This window comes from Dermacentor silvarum, chromosome 7, assembly GCF_013339745.2.
Source record: "Dermacentor silvarum isolate Dsil-2018 chromosome 7, BIME_Dsil_1.4, whole genome shotgun sequence".
Taxonomy (NCBI): domain Eukaryota; kingdom Metazoa; phylum Arthropoda; class Arachnida; order Ixodida; family Ixodidae; genus Dermacentor; species Dermacentor silvarum.
In genome coordinates, this window is record NC_051160.1 from 163,381,790 (window position 1) to 163,399,060 (window position 17,271).

At 46.6% G+C, this 17,271-nt stretch overlaps 1 protein-coding gene across 5 annotated transcripts in view; it reads right to left on the bottom strand.

Annotated features, from left to right (window-relative positions):
* Positions 1-17,271, bottom strand: part of LOC119458642 (protein Hook homolog 1-like) — a 140,847-nt gene that overhangs the window by 101,044 nt on the left and 22,532 nt on the right. For all 5 annotated transcript variants that reach the window (XM_049671330.1, XM_049671331.1, XM_049671332.1 and 2 more), the window contains exon 2: positions 7,978-8,158. In XM_049671330.1, coding sequence (XP_049527287.1) covers positions 7,978-8,158 — 181 coding nt within the window. The remainder of the gene's footprint in view (positions 1-7,977; positions 8,159-17,271) is intronic.

Here is a 17,271-nt window from a genome sequence, read left to right on the forward strand (position 1 = left end):
TCGCCTTGCGAAGGGCCGCCATCGTCGGTCATTGTGGCCGCAGATGGCAAAGTACGGCTGCGGAGCTCCAGGTCGGGGAAGACGTTACCCAGCACTTCCACCAAATGTCGCGAGATGTTCTTGTAAGTCCACAGGGCGTCTGACCGAAGTACAAGAAGACGGAGCAGTCTCAGCTGGACACCGATCGACTGCGCACAACTATAGTTCGTCAACTTCCTCTTTCACACTTCACCGTTCCGGCACCGATTATCTCCAGTAATATATATATATATATATATATATATATATATATATATATATTGTAGTGAAGAGGAATGCCCGGCGCTGCAGCCTCATCGCCAGTCGTCCGGGTGGCGCGAGCTCGAGATTGCCTGAGCTGCTCTGGTTGAGACACGCTGCCAACGCTGCCCGCGGAGCTCGTCAAAACTCTGGCAAAGCTCAATGACTTGAGAAACAGTGCCTGCGTTTTTGAACATCAGAATTTGAAAGGCATCGTCGGAAATGCATTTCATGGTGTGACGTACGTTATCCGCCTCCGCCATCGTAGGGTTGACACGCTGGTAGAGGTCGACGATGTCCTCAATGCAGCTGGTGAACGTTTCACAAGCTTGCTGGGATCGGCTTCGTAGGCCTTGTCAGCGCGAAGTTCGCGCACGCCAGGGCGGCCGAAAACTTCTGCGATGCTGGTTTTGAAGCTAGCCCACGTGCTGAGATCGGCTTCGTGGTTTTTGAACCACAGCTTGGCGACGCCTGATAAATAGAACATCGCGTTGATGAGCTTGAGGGGATCGTCCCATTTGTTGGTGTTGCTGGCGCGTTCATAAGATTCCAGCCATCTTCAACGTCTTTCTCATCGGTGCCGCTGAAGATGTCTGGATCCCGCTGACGCTGGGCACCGGCACATATGATGGCTGGAGTAACCGGTGGGGATGTCGGGCTGGGGTCGTCAGGCATGACGGACGAACAAGTTCGGGTGCGTAATTCCAGGCTGGGGGAAAGCCGCAGCACCAGGGGCGTAGCCAGAAATTTTTTTCGGGGGGGGGGGGTTCATCGGCCCGACCGGGGGGGGGGGGGGGGGGGGGGGCAAGCGTCTGTTTTCCTCTACGTGACGTGATCGATAATAAATATCGGTAGTTTAAGCACACTCTCTGCATGTATATCAAAGACATGGGACCCCCCCTCGCGTGTGTGTGTGCTAGAGCACTGCACGGGCTCGGGCTTACCCGAAAGCCCGGGCCGGGTAGAACTGTTTTTTCACGTGCTCGGGCCGGGCTCGGGCCGGGCTCGGGCACGGCGTGTGCATTTTTGACCCGGGCCCGGGCCGGGCTCGGGCTTACTGGTTGTGTGCATGTCACGTGCAGTGAGTTATTCTCGGGCGACTCAACTCTGAAAAACATGATTTTTCGGTCTCGGGCCGGGCTCGGGCCTAAGGTAAAGGGGTGGCGGGCCGGGCCGGGCGGGTAACGTAGATTATTTCCGGGCCCGGGTCTCGCCATAAAAGTTTTGATCGGGCTCGGGCGGGCCACCCAACGCAATAATGGGCCCGGGCCGGGCCCGGGCTGAAAAAATCGGCCCGTGCAGTGCTCTATTGTGTGCTTGTGAAGAAATTAAGTAAAAAGTAATGTAAGCTCAGTAAAATACAGTAAGTACGACAGGTACAGTGGGCGTTTGGAGCAACCGTCTCTCATCGCACCACTGAATGGACCAGTCTTCGAAAACGCATCATTGAGACGACCCGCCCGATCGGAGAAGACATAATTAATTGTTAATCTCCGTTAAGCGTAGGTGGCGTCGTACTCGTTGGGACGAAGTGCGTTTCACAGGTCAAGGACGGCTATACATGTGAAAATGCACGTGTTACCAGGCTATACCTACTCCCATAGCAATAGCTTGTTCGCTGCGTCTTTGCGCTAGAAAACTTAAATACGCGCAAAAACGAGTAATGCTTTTTTTACGAAGCTTTCGTCGCCTTGCATTTCCTGCGGCAAGTGCATGGGCCGCTGTGTCTTCCGCTGTGTGCGAGCATGCAGCCGTCATTTGCCTTTACGTCAACAGATTCAGAATTGTACAGAATATTTCACCGCACTGCATAGTTATGGCATGTGTACGCATTTTTAAGTAGTGCGTGCGAGTCATTTCTGCTTCACTTAGGCCGGTGCAAACAGGAAGCGGCCTTGTACCTCACAGAATCTCGACTGATTGGTGTACTAGTGATGCAGGAATGAACTCCGGTCTTGTTCAGTGCATAGTGCACATAATCAATTTCTCAGGACGCGTGAACTCCGACGAGAACTGTCAGCGCCTGCAACAAGAGTTTACTTACGCTGTACTGCGCACAGCAGTAATCCATGCTTGTCGGCTGCCTGTTTCGTGCATTCTGTTGCGAGTCGGTGGAATTTCACTGCTGGCATCAACCCTTTCGTGTGTACATTGCTGGTTTGGGATTCAGCAACACAACAGTAACTACCAGCCTTCCGTAGGGGCGCAATCGCAAACGAAAGACTATGGTTACGTTCACACTTGGGAAGCGGCAAGCGGGTGGAGAGGCCAAAGCGGCCGGAAAGGCCAAAGCGGCCGGAAAATATTTTCCGCGCATGTCCAAGTTCACATTTGTTTTGCTACCACCGCGGCCGCCGCTGCCGCTTTCGTCCACATCCATCTAGTCTGCGTACGTTTGTCGGCGCGGTGGCGCTCATTATCGCATTATTTCGAGCGGTATGTTCATTCACTGACCCACCCGTCATCAAAAGTGATCATCTTGCGCAATTTCGCGTGTCATCTGCGACCTTCGGTAAGTTCCTCGTTGGCGTTCTGTAATTCTCCTCACACGGGCGCGGTAGCGCTGTGTCACAAGGCGTGATTATATTTCTTTAATAGCTTTCATTTACAAGTTGTAATAACATTTCATCATTTCGTATTATTTTCGGCGCCTCCAGGACACGAAAGTGGCAACGGGAACATCAAAGCTAAAACCCGGGCTGGCCCTTGTGTTGAGGCTCGCCGAAAACTGCGCGTCCTACGTGAGACCTACGCTCCCAATCTATCGTCGCGACGAGAAAAGCACCCCGCGACTTCTGCAACATACCGTGCACGTGCGAGGAGAATTACGGAGCGCCAACGAGGAATCTGCCTAACTATTGTCTGTCATGGAAGTGGAAGAAGAAATGGCTTTTATACTTCTACCTACTTGTTTTCTAGAAATGGACAATGAATAAACGGAAGACAAGAAAACCTCGGAAACGGCAGTGGTGGGTTCGCCTGGCTTTGCAAAAGCGCGATAAGTTGGGTCACGCCAAGGCTTCGTTGCCTCACCTCCTGTCGCGCGACGTTGAATACTATCGCGAGTATTGCTGACAGTACGTTTTAGTACTTCTCTTGTCGTAGAGAAAGGGGTGGTTCTTGATCGCGTCGATCACCATTGCAGCCTACACTTTTGGTGCCATGTTCAATGTTACGACCGGAAGTTTACATGCTAGTGTAGCTTCCGGTCGAGCAGAACGACTTTCCGCCACGTTTCTGCTTCGCCATGGCGAAAAAATCGGTCCGAGACCAATTTGGCTCGCCGCCTGTTTTTCTGCCTGTTTTGCCGCCTAGGCGGGCGGATTTTTGCAAGATATTGCCGCTTCCGCCAGCTTCGAGACCAAGTTCCTACGCGAACGCGGCCTAACCGGCACCTGAAGGGAAGCGGCGGAAATGTATATCGGAAATTTCGACCACCTGGGGACTTTAACGTGCACCTAAATCTAAGTAAACGGGCCTCGAGCATTTTCGCCTTCATCTAAAATGCGGCTGCCACATTTGTTGCTTCATTTGTTGCGCATTTGTTGTTTCAGAATGCGGCCGCCACATTCGCGCCCAAAACCTCACAGAGTGTCAAGGCCTTGACAAACACCGTGACAGTTTTTTTCCATATGCAGACATGATACGCTGTAAATTACCAACCCAAACGGAAGCGCCCAGGAATGAAAGTGTGAAAGTATCACCGGTTTCTTGAAATATGTCAGCGCGAAGCGACGAGAGCAAAGGGTGGGTTAGTGGGGGGGGGGGGGGGGTGCAAAAAATTTCGGGGGGGGTTTGAACCCCCCCAACCCCCCCCTTGGCTACGCCACTGCGCAGCACCTCCACTAGAATCTAATGGAATTACAAGGCAAGAGGGCAGCAGGCAGCGTTGGCAGCGTGTCTCAACCAGAGCAGCTCAGGCAATCTCGAGCTCGCGCCTCCCGGACGACTGGCGATATTTGTCTGCAGCGCCGGGCATTCCTGGTCACTACAATATGTATATATATATATATATATATATATATATATATATATATATATTATTTATTTATTTATTTATTTATTTATTTATTTATAGCCGTATCTACGTAGAGGACGTGACCGTTAGTCAGCAATGTAAAAGCCTCACTACTTCTTTTTACCCACCTAAGGCCAGCATAGGCGTATCTACCCCCCCCCCCCCCCCGGTAGATACGCCTATGCTGGCCTTAGGTGGGTAAAAAGAAGTAGTGAGGCTTTTACATTGCTGACTAACGGTCACGTCCTCTACTACAGAAGTCTTCCAGAGAAGAGAGAATATAGGATAGGATTTCGAATCCAAAACGACGAAGCGGGCAACATTTATGGATTTTACAGCATTAATGAGAGGGTAGCAGTCGTCGTAATAAAGCTGAATAGGAGGTATAGAATGAAGCTTGTACAAGCCTACGCTCCAACCTCCAGTCACGATGATAAACAAATAGAACAGTTTTATCAAGATGTTGAATTAGCAGTGAGAAAGGCACTAACTCAGTATACTGTATTCATGGGCGATTTCAATACAAAAATGGGGAAAAGCATTCTGGGGAATAAGCAATTGACAACTACGGCATCTATTCTTGGAACACTGGAAGATAGATGTTGGCAGATTTCACGAAAAGAGAGACTCCGAATAATGAATACCTTCTACAGAAAACACAGTAACAGGCAGTGGGTCTAGAAAAGCCCTAATGGAGAAACAAGAAATGAAATAGATTTCATACTCTTGGCCGATCCCAGCATAGTACACGAAGTAGAGTGTTAGGTAGGGTAAAGGGCAGTGACCAGAGTTTAGTGAGGTCTAGGATTTCTCGCAATTTGAAGAGAGAAAAACTAAAATTTGTTAAGAAGAGACAGGCTAAACTAGACACAATAAGCTTAAAAGAAGACAAATTCAGGCTGGTGCTCGCAAACAAATATCCAGCTTTAGAACAGGAAGATGAAGATAGCATATTGGTATGAATGAAACCGTAACTAGGCTCAATTAAGAAGCAGCAATTGAAAAGGGATGTAAGGCACCAAGGCACCCCGTAGGCAAGCTCTCCCAAGTAACAAAGGACTAATGAAAAAACGGTAAAGCATAAAGTGTCTAACTCACGAGATCAGATAGGATTCACTGATCTGTCAAAACTTATCAACAAGAAGAGAGTAAGGGATATTCGAATTTATAACGTGAGAAAGATTGAGGAAGCAGTAAAAAATGGCCGCATCAAGAAATCAGTGAGAAGAAAACTTGGCATAGGGCAATTCAAGATGTATGCACTGAAAGATAAGCAGGGTAATATCATCAGCAATTTCGATAAAATGCACTGAAATATAAGCAGGTTAATGTCATCAGCAACTTCGATGAAATAGTGAAGAAGCAAAAACTTTCTATACGGACCTGTACAGTACCCAGGGTAGCCACGCTACCTTTATTCAAAGTAGTGATGAGCAGAATACAGAAGCTCTTTCTATAACTAGCGATGAAGTTAGAAGGGCCTTGCAAGACATGACCCGGGAAAAAGCTGCTGGAAAAGATGGACTAACAGTCGATTTAATGGAGGAGAGTATCATGCTTGAAAAGCTTGCGGCCCTTTATACGCAATGCCTCACGACTTCAAGTGTACCAGAAAGCTGGAAGAACACCAACATTATACTCATCCATAAGAATTATACTCATCCACATTATACTCATCCATACGTTAAAAAATTGAAGAATTATAGACCCATTAGCCTGCTTTCAGTATTGTATAAAATATTCACCAAGATAATTTCCAATTGAATGACGACAACACTTGACATCAATCAACCAAGAGAACAGGCTGGCTTCAGAAAAGGGTTTTCTGCAATGGATCTCATTCATGTCCTCCCTCGAGCAATTAAGAAATCTGCGGAATACAATCAACCTCACTATATGGCTCTCATATATTTTGAAAAGGCATTTGTTTCTGTATATATACCAGCAGTCATAGAGGCGTTGCGTAATCAAGGAGTACAGAAGGCATACGTGAATACCTTCGAAAATATCTACAAAGATACCACAGCTACATTGGTTCTCCACAAGTAAAATAGAAAGTTAACAATCAAGAAAGGGGTCAGGCAAGGAGACACAATCTCTCCAATGCTACTCACTGCATGCTTAGAAGTATTCAAGCTCTTAGACTGGGAAGGGTTAGGAGTGCGGATCAACGGTGAATATCTCAAGAACCTTCACTTTTCAGATCACATGGTACTGTTCAGCAACACTGGGGACGAGTAACAACAAATTGTTGAAGACCTCAACCGAGAAATTGGGATTGAAGATTATTATGCAGAAGCCAAAGGACAATGTTCAATAGCCTGGAAAGGGAACAAGAAATCGAGACCGCTAGTCAGCCTCTAGAGTCTGCACAGCAGTACGCTTATCTAAGTCAATCACTCACAGGGGAGCCTATAAAAGAAACTCATGAGAAGAATAAAAATGCGTTGGAGTGCATACTGCAGGCATTACCAAATCCTGACTGGAATGTTACCACTGTAGTTGAAAAGAGAAGTGTACAATCATTGCATTCTACCGATGCTAACATATGGGGCAGGAACATGGAGGTCAAGAAAGAAGTTTGACAACAAATTAAGGACGGCGCAAAGAGCACTGCAACGAAAGATGTTAAACGTAACGTTAAGAGACAGGCAGAGAGCGGTGTGGATCACAGAGCAAACGGGGATAACCAATATTCTAGTTTACATTAAGAGAAAGAAAATGGAGCTGTGCAGGACATGTAATGCATAGGGTAGATAACAGGTGGCCCATTAGAGTTACGGAATGGGTGCAAAGGGAAGAGGACCTCAGTCGAGGACCACACAAAATTAGGTGGAGTGATGAAATTACGAAATTTGCATGCGCAAGTTGGAATCAACCAGCGCAGTACAGCAAGCCTTCGTCCTGCAGTGGACATAAAAAAATCTACACGATGTTGGTTATTACCTCTAAACCTCCCTAAAAATAATGTCAAGCCTCAAAGCACCACAAATAATCTTATATATCATCTTGGCTACAGCCATCTTCGGTTTTGTTTCTACTGTCTTGTGACGTCATGACGCAGTATGTGATCACGAGAGAGCAGCGCACTGCGACCTTTTGACAATCGCTCAGAATGACTTGATCGTTGGAGATGCTGCTACATCGGCCCTCACAACGAGACACAGCATACGAGGCTACCGAGTGAACCAGAGTGAGTGTGAAAACGTCGCACTTTCCTGCTTCCGCGTTACCACTTATTTTGTCAAGACGTCACAACACAATATTCTCCTGGGAAATGACACAGAACTGGCTGTACAAAAGCAATTGTATTAAGTTATTAGGGGCGCTCCGGGGCTTATCACTATTTTTTCTACAGTTTAGAGGTCTAGAACGTTCATTTAACGCAATAAAACGAATATTCGAATCTATCATGTCAGTACCCCATACTGCACTGTGAGAGTGTACGAGTATTCATGTTTTTCTGCCGTTCTAAACAAGCCGTAAGAATCTCTCAACGGTACGAGTTGAACCAAAAAAACTCAAATGCCTTGGACGCCGCCGAGAAGGCGTTTTAGACGATATAGATTACGCTAAATCTATAACTTTGTAGAAGGAAACTACGCTTGAACTTTTTTTCTAATACAAATGGCTTATTGATAATAAAATATATACTCAAAATTAGATTGGTCGCAACATACATCACCGTTCTTCTGAGACTCAGCTTTGTCGCAGTCTTGCATAGTTGATGCATCCATGGCAGAAGTGGCAACGGTAGTTGTTATTACACCTGACGCCATCGAGCTGTGGGATAGGCTGGTGGATTCCTCGCCGTGCTCACCACTGGTATTGTGACTTTTGGCTTTTTCGCCACCACGTTTCCTGAAAAATTGCGCCAGAAATATTATGTTCACGCAAATTACTGCCAATCGTCGTGACTTTTACTCATATAGTGCATATCGCGGAAGTGACTTTCTCGCTTGGTCATCGTAATGACGATAGGGGGCGTCTATACCGTTCTAAACGACTAGGGGCTTGGAACCGGCGACATGGCATCGACATCTATACAGGGTGTTTCAGTTAACTTGGGCCAAACTTTAAAAGTGTGCAAATCGTGCGTAGCTGGTCAGAACCAAGGTAATGTTGTTTGCCGTCGCTTGGAGATACTCAGATTATTTTTTTCAATGCGCCCAATTAGATAATTAGTCTTAATTAATTATTCAAATTCTCAAATATTATAATTAGACGAAAGGTGTCAATGAGAACATTGTAGAACAGCATGAAAAACTACCGATAGAGCTTTCTGTTGCTCCATACGTTCAACATAAAAGTGCTTTTCCGAGCGTGAAAGAAGGCCGCGAATGATCAGAGAGACACAAGTGATCTCTCTCATGCGCCGGCTAACACGCATGAAAGTACTCACGTGCTCGCACGTTTTTTTGAAATGCAGCTTTTGAATGGCACGTGGTATGTTATTGGACAGGAATACATCGGCCGGCAGAGAGTTCCAATCATTTATTGTTATAGGAGAAAAGGTATACCTAAAGCAATTTGTGTGCGCAAAAATATGGGTTATCTTTTCGGGGTGATGATTTCTGGTAGGTCTAGCTGGTAGCGGCTGGAGACAGGGTGAATGATCAAGTGGTTGTTCCTGTTTCCAAAGGCGCAAAATCAATGTTAGGCGTGCGACCTTTCTTCGGGATTCTAGAGTGGCAATATTATTTTCATTAATCAATTGAGATGGGGAGTCATAACGTCCATAACAATTATATATGTAGCGGACAACAAGCCTGTTTATGTTTTCCAGTTTGTTAATATTTTTTTCGTGAATGGGTCCCAGACGCAAGCATATTCTATCACGACCTTACCAGTGTGCTGAATGCTAATTTTTTCACGGATGGAGGAGAATGTTTCAGCTTTTGTCTCAGTAGGCCGAGTTTACGTCGAGCAGACGCACAAACATTATCAATGTGCTGCGACCAGGTCAGGCGATTGTTGATGGTTACACCTAAATATTTAAAAGAGTCTGTCTCAGTGACCGCGGATTGATTATTACTCTATTGATATGCTAGAGGGTGTTTTTTGTTGGTTGTGCACATAAAAACGTTTTTTCTTCATTAAGTTTCATTTCCCAGGTGTCACACCAATCAGAAATCGCAGTAAGACTTTTACTCATGATCACTTGGTCATTGGCATCTTTAATCTCTTTGTAAAGTAAGCAGTAATCCACGAACAATTTAATACTCACACTATCGTCTATGCACGCTGTTATGTCATTAATGTATACTAGGAAAAGTAGCGGTCCGAGCACGCTTCCCTGCGGAACTTCGGAGTTAACGGGGAGACATTCAGAGTAATGGCCCTCAACATCGAAGAATTGTCTGCGCATATGCAAAGATCCAGTTTACAATGTTAGGTGGAAACCCATAGTTGCTTAGTTTTGTTATCAAACCAAAATGAGAGACCCTATCGAAGGCTTTGCTGAAATCGAGGAAAATAACATCAACCTGGCCGGCTTTATCAAGGACGGAGGCAAAAGCGTTAACGGTGGAGAGAAGCTGAGTAGTGGTATAGAGCCCCTTGCGAAAGCCGTATTGGCACGGGGACAGAATACCACGTTTTTCAAGACATTCTGTTATATAATCTCAGATAATATTCTCTCGAAGCTTGCAAGATATAACCGTCAGTGATATAGGGCGATAGTTTGATAGTAATGCAGGGTCGCCTTTCGTAATAACAGGCACAACACGAGCGACGCGCCAGTCTGATGGAACGATGCCACAAGATATGGACGAGCGGAAAATTACAAGAAGAAAATATGAAAGCCACTCGGCCTAGCGCCGAAGGACAGCATTAAAAATACCGTCAGGACCGCATGTCTTTTTTGTGTTTAGATTTAAGAGCATAGAAAATACACCCTCGTGTGTTATCAAATCAAAATTTACGTTTTCCATATCTTCAGCAATGACCGGAGAGCACTGATTAGAATCAGAGAAGATAGAATGAAAGTAATGAATAAATTTGGATGCCTGTTGTTGCTTATCTTGAATTATCTGACCATCAATCTTTAGGTGGTCAAGAGCTTGTCTCTTCTTACAGTTCAAATGTCTCCAAAATTTGTGAGGGTCAGTCTTAAGAAATTGGGTGAGCGTGTGAGAGCAATAAAACTGCTTAGCTGATCTTATTTTTTAGTGAGTGTTTGTTTTAGCTCTTTGAATACTGGGCCAATTTTTTTGCATTCGGAATCTTTTTACCTTTCGAACGAGGTGGATTATATCTCGATTGATCCAAGGATTTTTTTGGTGAACCTTCTTCATTTTGCTAGGGATGAAGTTATCAATGCAGAAGTCGCAAATGGATTTCAGCTTTAGCCATAAATAGTCAACGTCATCGCCAGAGAAGTTATCCAGTGCTAGTTCAAGGTAATCGATAACGGACTCGTCATTTGCTTTACCATAATTTTTAACGAATTTGCATTCTTTAAGCGCGTTATTGTTTGAACTATCTGTTCGACATGTGAAGCACACAATCCGATGATCTGATATGCCTTACTCAACGGTTATTTCAACGTCTCGAAGAGATCTGCTGTGAAAAACCAGATCAAGAATAGAGGAAGCAGATCCCTGCACCCGTGTTGGAACGTGAACTGCTTGGTCGAGATTGCAAGCTAACATTGTATCGAAGATTATGTGGTCCGCTGGAGTAGGTGATGAAAGTTTCTTCCAATTAACGTTGGAAAGGTTAAAATCGGCAGCGACTATTATGGCCTTTCTGCAATATTTAACAATATGTTCATGAAGTTTGGTTAGGAAATCCGACGTGGCACACAGCGGACGGTACACTGCTACAAGGTTACACAAGAACCCGTACAGGTTGATCTGTAGAAACAAACTTTCATGATTCTCAATTTGTTCTAGTAACGAGACAGACGTTTTCTTGCTCACAATAACGGCCACACCACCACCAGGGAAAGTTCGGTTCCTTCTGTATATATTGTAGGATCCAGGAACCAAGTTCTCGTCTTTAATTTCTTCATGGAGCCATGTTTCCGTTAATACTACTATATGAGGGTCCTGACAAAGGAGTATAGTTTCTAGTTCTGCAGTTTTGTTAATTATACTTCGTACGTTTACGTTTAAGAGGCGCAAATGCTGTAGCCAAGAAACACGTGGTTGTGAATTGCTGTCCGCGTTGACGCGTCTAGCAGGGAGCCCAACACGTGCGTTTTTGTCCTCGTCCCATACAAACGCGTCGTTGTCAATCCGTTGTCAATCAAGAACTGACGTCGCGTCTTCATTTAGAATGTTTGCGGATGATTGTGTCATTTATAGAGTCAGAGATAATGCAAGTGGCATTGCATCTTTACAGGCTGATTTAGACATAGCAGGAACATGGTGCAATACATGGGAAATGTCACTAAATGTTCAGAAATGTCTTCACGTCAACTTTACAAGGAAATGCGCAATTTCATTTGTGCACTTGTATCTTGAATAAAAACAGCCCTTCCACTGGGGTGGAGATGGAAGACCAGCGAAGCTCTACTATGGTGGGAATTCATGTATGTCTAATTATGACTATTAAGATGTGATGGTGTAATTGGTTATTTGAACTATTAAAGAAGGAGAAATATATATGACCCGGTGGTTTTCATTTATTGGGTGACCACAGGTACCATGGCCTACGGTCGCTACGGTACACCACCATAGGGTGTACGGCAAAGGTTTGCACGTTTTTCATAAACACGTCACCAACGCCGCGCGCATTCGGTGCGAGCGCGGGCAAAACGCCGCCGCCGTCGACAACAGTTCTGCGCATTGTTTGTGTGACCGCACACAACCGCTGTCAAAACGCTGGCCTGAGCAAGCGCGCCAGCAGCAGCAAGCGAAGGTTCATGCAGTCCATCGCTTTAACGAAAACTGAGCGGCGAAAGCACAGCCCATACAAAGGTAGGAGCCGTGTTGCAGATCGCTTTCAAGATGCGGTGCGAGCGACCGCCCGGTGCCACGCAAAGTACAAGTTGCTCGCAGAGCCGAAGCCGCAACCCCTCCCTCCCGCGCTGCCTTCCAGCTGTCCTCCTTTCTCGTGGGAGATTGAGTCGCCAGTTCCCCTTGCGCCCGGTCGCAAAATGCGCATTTGGTGCCGCAGCTAAACGTCACCTCCCCTCCCTCCCTCCCGTCCCCCTACGGCCTTTCGCGCGACGGAAGAAGTCGCGTTTGCTCTCCGTCGTGCGTACGCTCCACGTGAAAGCGCGCGTCCCTCGCGCGCTTTCGCTCGCACATACAGCATACGGCCAATGAGAGTTTTTTTTCTACATCCGGACGGCACCATCGAAGAAAGAGCCCTTAACAGCTTCTCTGTAATATGGCATTAAAAAAAGGTTGACGAATACAAATATTTAGAGATTTTAATGACATCTAACCTAAGATGGAACATGCACATTACGCACATTAAGAATAAGACAATAGGTTCATTGGCATTCCTGCACCGTAAATTCAGTCATTTGCCGGGTAAATTAAAAGAGCAACTGTAGTTCACTTATGTTCGTAGTCTACTTATTACGGTTGTATCTGTTGGGATCCGTACAGAGATTATCTCACGGAACAGCTTGAACGAGTCCAGAACAGGGCAGCAAGGTTTGTTCTAAATAATTATACTAAAAAATTAGGTATGACAGCAACTGCAATTAAATTAGCGACGAAATAATCTCAGGCTGAAATTTTTTCACGCTGTTTATTATTCTAATACTTCTAATGATTCCCTTTCAGGGGTGCCATCTTTCGGTATTATTTTTTTGTTCGATCTATAAGAGAATGAAATGCTTTTTCGCCTGACGTTGTTAATATTGAAAACAATGATGCGTTTTATCACGCTTTACGTATGTGATCACGTGTTTCTTCCTTTGCAATGTAACCCCCCTGCTGTAATGCCCGCATGGGCGATGCGGGTACGTAATAAGTAAATAAATAAATAGTCTCGTTGTCACGTCAGCCGCTATCATGAACGATGACCGCCCGAACACTGCTCATTGAGAAAGCGTTCCGGGACATGAAACGTTTGATTTATGCGAATGCTTTCTTATTGCTGTCAAAGCTCAAAGAAACAACAAATCCTAAATTGCATTCCGCGCAGTGTTTATTCAGATTTACGCCGCCGGGCTTTTTAGTTATTGGCACACTCATTTCGCTACGTGTGCAGTCAATATATTTTACACTTCAGTTTTTATATCACCTTCAGAAATTCATCTGCTGCCATGACATGTTTACAAAGTGCCTTATTTACCTTATTGAAAAATATATAGCTTGTGTCAAATACTGTTGAGACGTTTTCGGGCGTTCTGGATCACGACCCCAAGTTTCGCAATGCACTTTCCATATTGACACAAGTTGCCGACATCTTTATAGTCATAAGAACCATCTTGAAATGCAGCGCAACGGGACGGCACAACAGAGAGGAAGACGAACAGAGGCACTTACAGCTGATTTATTGAAGCCAGACCCACAGCCAGATCCACAAGCTGCGCAAGCGCACCGTTACAACGTATATGAAAACCATCAAAAAACGAAGTGATTACACCAGGCGCGAAAGGAATTTCATTTCTGCATGCGTGCCAAGGAAAGCGTGTTCTCAGGCCGAGGATGCCGAAGCGTGGGGCAACCGATGACGGATATGTTGGAAGCGTCATGTGTTGTGGTTTCTATGTGTGCCCTTGTCTTTTTGACAGGATGTCAAGGCGCTGGTCATATTCTGCAGCTGCCTTGAGAGCAGCAGAGTATGTTTGGACACCGTTTCCAGGCGGTGCCTTGCCATAGTGGTACAGTAGCGGGCTTCATGACTGAGGAAGCGTGGACGGCGTTGCTTAGCAAGAGGGACCAGGAACGCCGAGGACCCACGAGGTCATACGGCTTTCACCTTATGTTTGTGCTTTTGATTACTGCGTCATTGTAATGGTCAGAAGGAGACAAACAGATATGTTGAATGCTCGCCATGATGGCCGGACCACAAAACATGGCTGGTTGCTGCGGGGCGGTTGCGAGGTGGCGTCAATGTGGGAGGCAAGTTTGAAGGCGTCAAGCAGCGCACCTGGTCTGAATGGAGTGCATCTCTGATAGCTGGTCAAAACGTATTGTTGGGATAGCTGGTTCAATATAGCAGCAAACAGCACCAGAGAACACGAGGAACAAGAAAAGGAGACGGGGACAGTCACAAGCCACACTAACAACTGAAGGTTTATTTCATGAACGATCAGAATATATAGTGGTTGTACGAGAGTGAACCTAAAATACGAACACGTAGAGATAGAGCGAAGCAAAACACGCCTACTTCACGTGCATAACAGATGTCGATAGACATATATTCACTGATATCATAACAGAGGACATGCTGACACAAGATTCACCCAGCCTTTTAGTGCGCAGCTCTTAGGCATCCCTCGGCGTCGGCGCCCTCGGCGTAACCGAGCGAACGAGCACAGCGAAGGATGGAAGAGCGAACGCGGAGCGCAGCGGGTAATGAAAGACGGCGATGGCGAATATAGCGCGAGAAGGAAAGCGGAGGAGGAGGGTATGGCGAAAGCGTGACAAGAAAAGCGTAGAGATGGGCTCTGCGGCGACAATGGCTACGAGATCGCGCGGGAGTATCGCGCGTCGTCTATGGGGCTCTTGCGTTGCCCAGGAGGCGCTGCAAAAATGGTGCTAAAAAGCGCCCTCAATTCGAAACTGGGTAGTATCAAGCTCGGTCGTCTGCTTCGGAAGCACGTTTACAATATGGACCCGCCACTTTCAGTTGTGTTGTACTACGGCTTGCAGCAAATATCGGGCACCGAAGATTTTTCCATGTGTGGCATGCTGCGTAAAGGCAAGAAATTATGCAACGCCGAATACGTGTACGCCGTTCAAGAAATAGGCGGCGAAGTTTCAGCGCGGTGTCAATCGCAAGTGAAGCGCGTCACGCACGTGCGAAGTTGAACTTCAGGTAAGGTTTGCACGCTGCTAGATTCAGGCGCACAAATGCGAGGAAATGATTTCTATAAGTGAATTCACAGCAGCGATAAGCAGACATGTGTGCGGAACTGCTCGAGCGCACGACGGTACACGCCGCGACGGCGGCAGTCTTTCGACATGCCGCCAAACGGCGGGTCTCCTGCAATCTTTGTTGACTGCATGCCGCTAGACAAGTAATTATGCCTCCGCTGTAGTAGCGGCCATCTGTCCCTTTAGCAATTGATAAATAACTGATGCAATGCATATAAGCTCGCAGTAACGTACGTACGTGCGAATCGCGCTGCAGCGCGAGCTCGTGCGCTGCTCGCTTGATGTAGCTTTTAATGAGAGCACTCGAACATCGATCTGCTGTAATCAAAACTACCTTGCTGTGCTGCATCAACGTGCTGGCTTAAGGTCAAGGATGAGCACATTCAACTCTCTAACCTGTGCTGCTCGTAGTGGGGTAGTGAATTGTCACCGAATCAGCCCGACCATTTGTGGTCATTTTCACACACCTGGTCACTTCACCACTTCGCACCGGTCGAATTCTTAATTGTCGCTGTGGCCGGGTCTCGAATCGTGAATCACCAGCCATGCCTGCTGCTATGTCGGTCTTCCATTTCGCTTACTCAGCGCGACGAACTGCAGTTATCCAGCGCGCCCGGCACTCCACTTCGTGAGGCCTTGAAGGAAAACGGTAGAATCTGATGTTGGGATTCAGGCCTTCTTGTTCATGGCAGCCCACGACGCAGCAGTAACGACGGTGACGCTTTTTCGAGGCTGACACATGTATGTATGCAGGCATGTATGTATGCTCAGCATGCATACATGCCTGCATGCATAACATGAATAACATGTCATAACATCAGGGCCATGACATATTAGCCATGGCATCATGTCCTATCATAAATATCATATCATATCATCATATCCTCTCCTATTCATAAACAGCGTGACGTCACGGCATCATCGGGCTCAGCAGACTGCTGTGCGGAGAGCATTAGAAGCCGCAGCTTGCCATCGACGCCAACGCCGGGCGGACAGTTCAGATCGTTCTCGTCAAAATCGAGGCGAATACACTGCCGCGAAGACCTTGTTGTACGTGGTGCCGAAATTGAAGCGACTCTTGCGCCGCTCAACCAGCTTACGCTGTGACTGTGCTGCGTGTGCCGCGCAGGCCTGTGACTTTTTCCGTTTACGGGCTTTTTTTTTTATCGCCTGTGGCGTTTAGCGCAATCTACTTCATACGATGACATACTAGAGAAGGTGTACATTACTTACACTGGAAATCAATACGTATAATTGACGAATTAGCAAAATTTCACTAAATAAATTTTCGACTGATTACTTTAGCGCACTTGTTCCAATATACGAATTGAGGCCAGTGATTTCACAAGGCACATCCACTTAAAACAAATTTTGAAACTAGCACCAGTTTTCGTATAAGCGCTGTAAATTTCCCTCTAAAAATGCACTGCTACATTTACTTTTTATTGCGATAGCAATTATATGGGTACTCCAAGCGCATTTCTGCCGTCGGCGTCACCGTCCTGTCGTCGCCGTGAGGTTCCGTATAGAGTCCAACGGCGATAACATCGTCGCCGCGTGCCGTACGCTGTGTGTGCGAGTGAAAGCGTACGAGGGTGAGCCCGTAATCGCGGCTCACTGTAGCACACGCGAGGGACGAAGGCAGGCCAGAACCGCGCGGTCTTTCGCACGCGAGGCACGGGGGCGAAGCGACGGAGAGGGAGGGAGGGGGGGGGGGGGGTATTGAGTTGAAGTCCGGCGTTCGTGTTGTCTGACTCTTCTCATCCGTGTTTATGTGTGCGCTAGAACTATGTTTTATAATGCTAATCACAACCAACCAGCCCAGCTGTCCAGGCTTAGGGATGCGTTTTCCTCCGTCGGCTGCTGCTCACAGCGCGTCCGCGCGGGTGCCGTGTCTTGAAAGCGATCTGCGCTGTGGGCGAAGTGCGCGCACGCGCGGGCATCATCGTCGAAGCGATCTGCGAT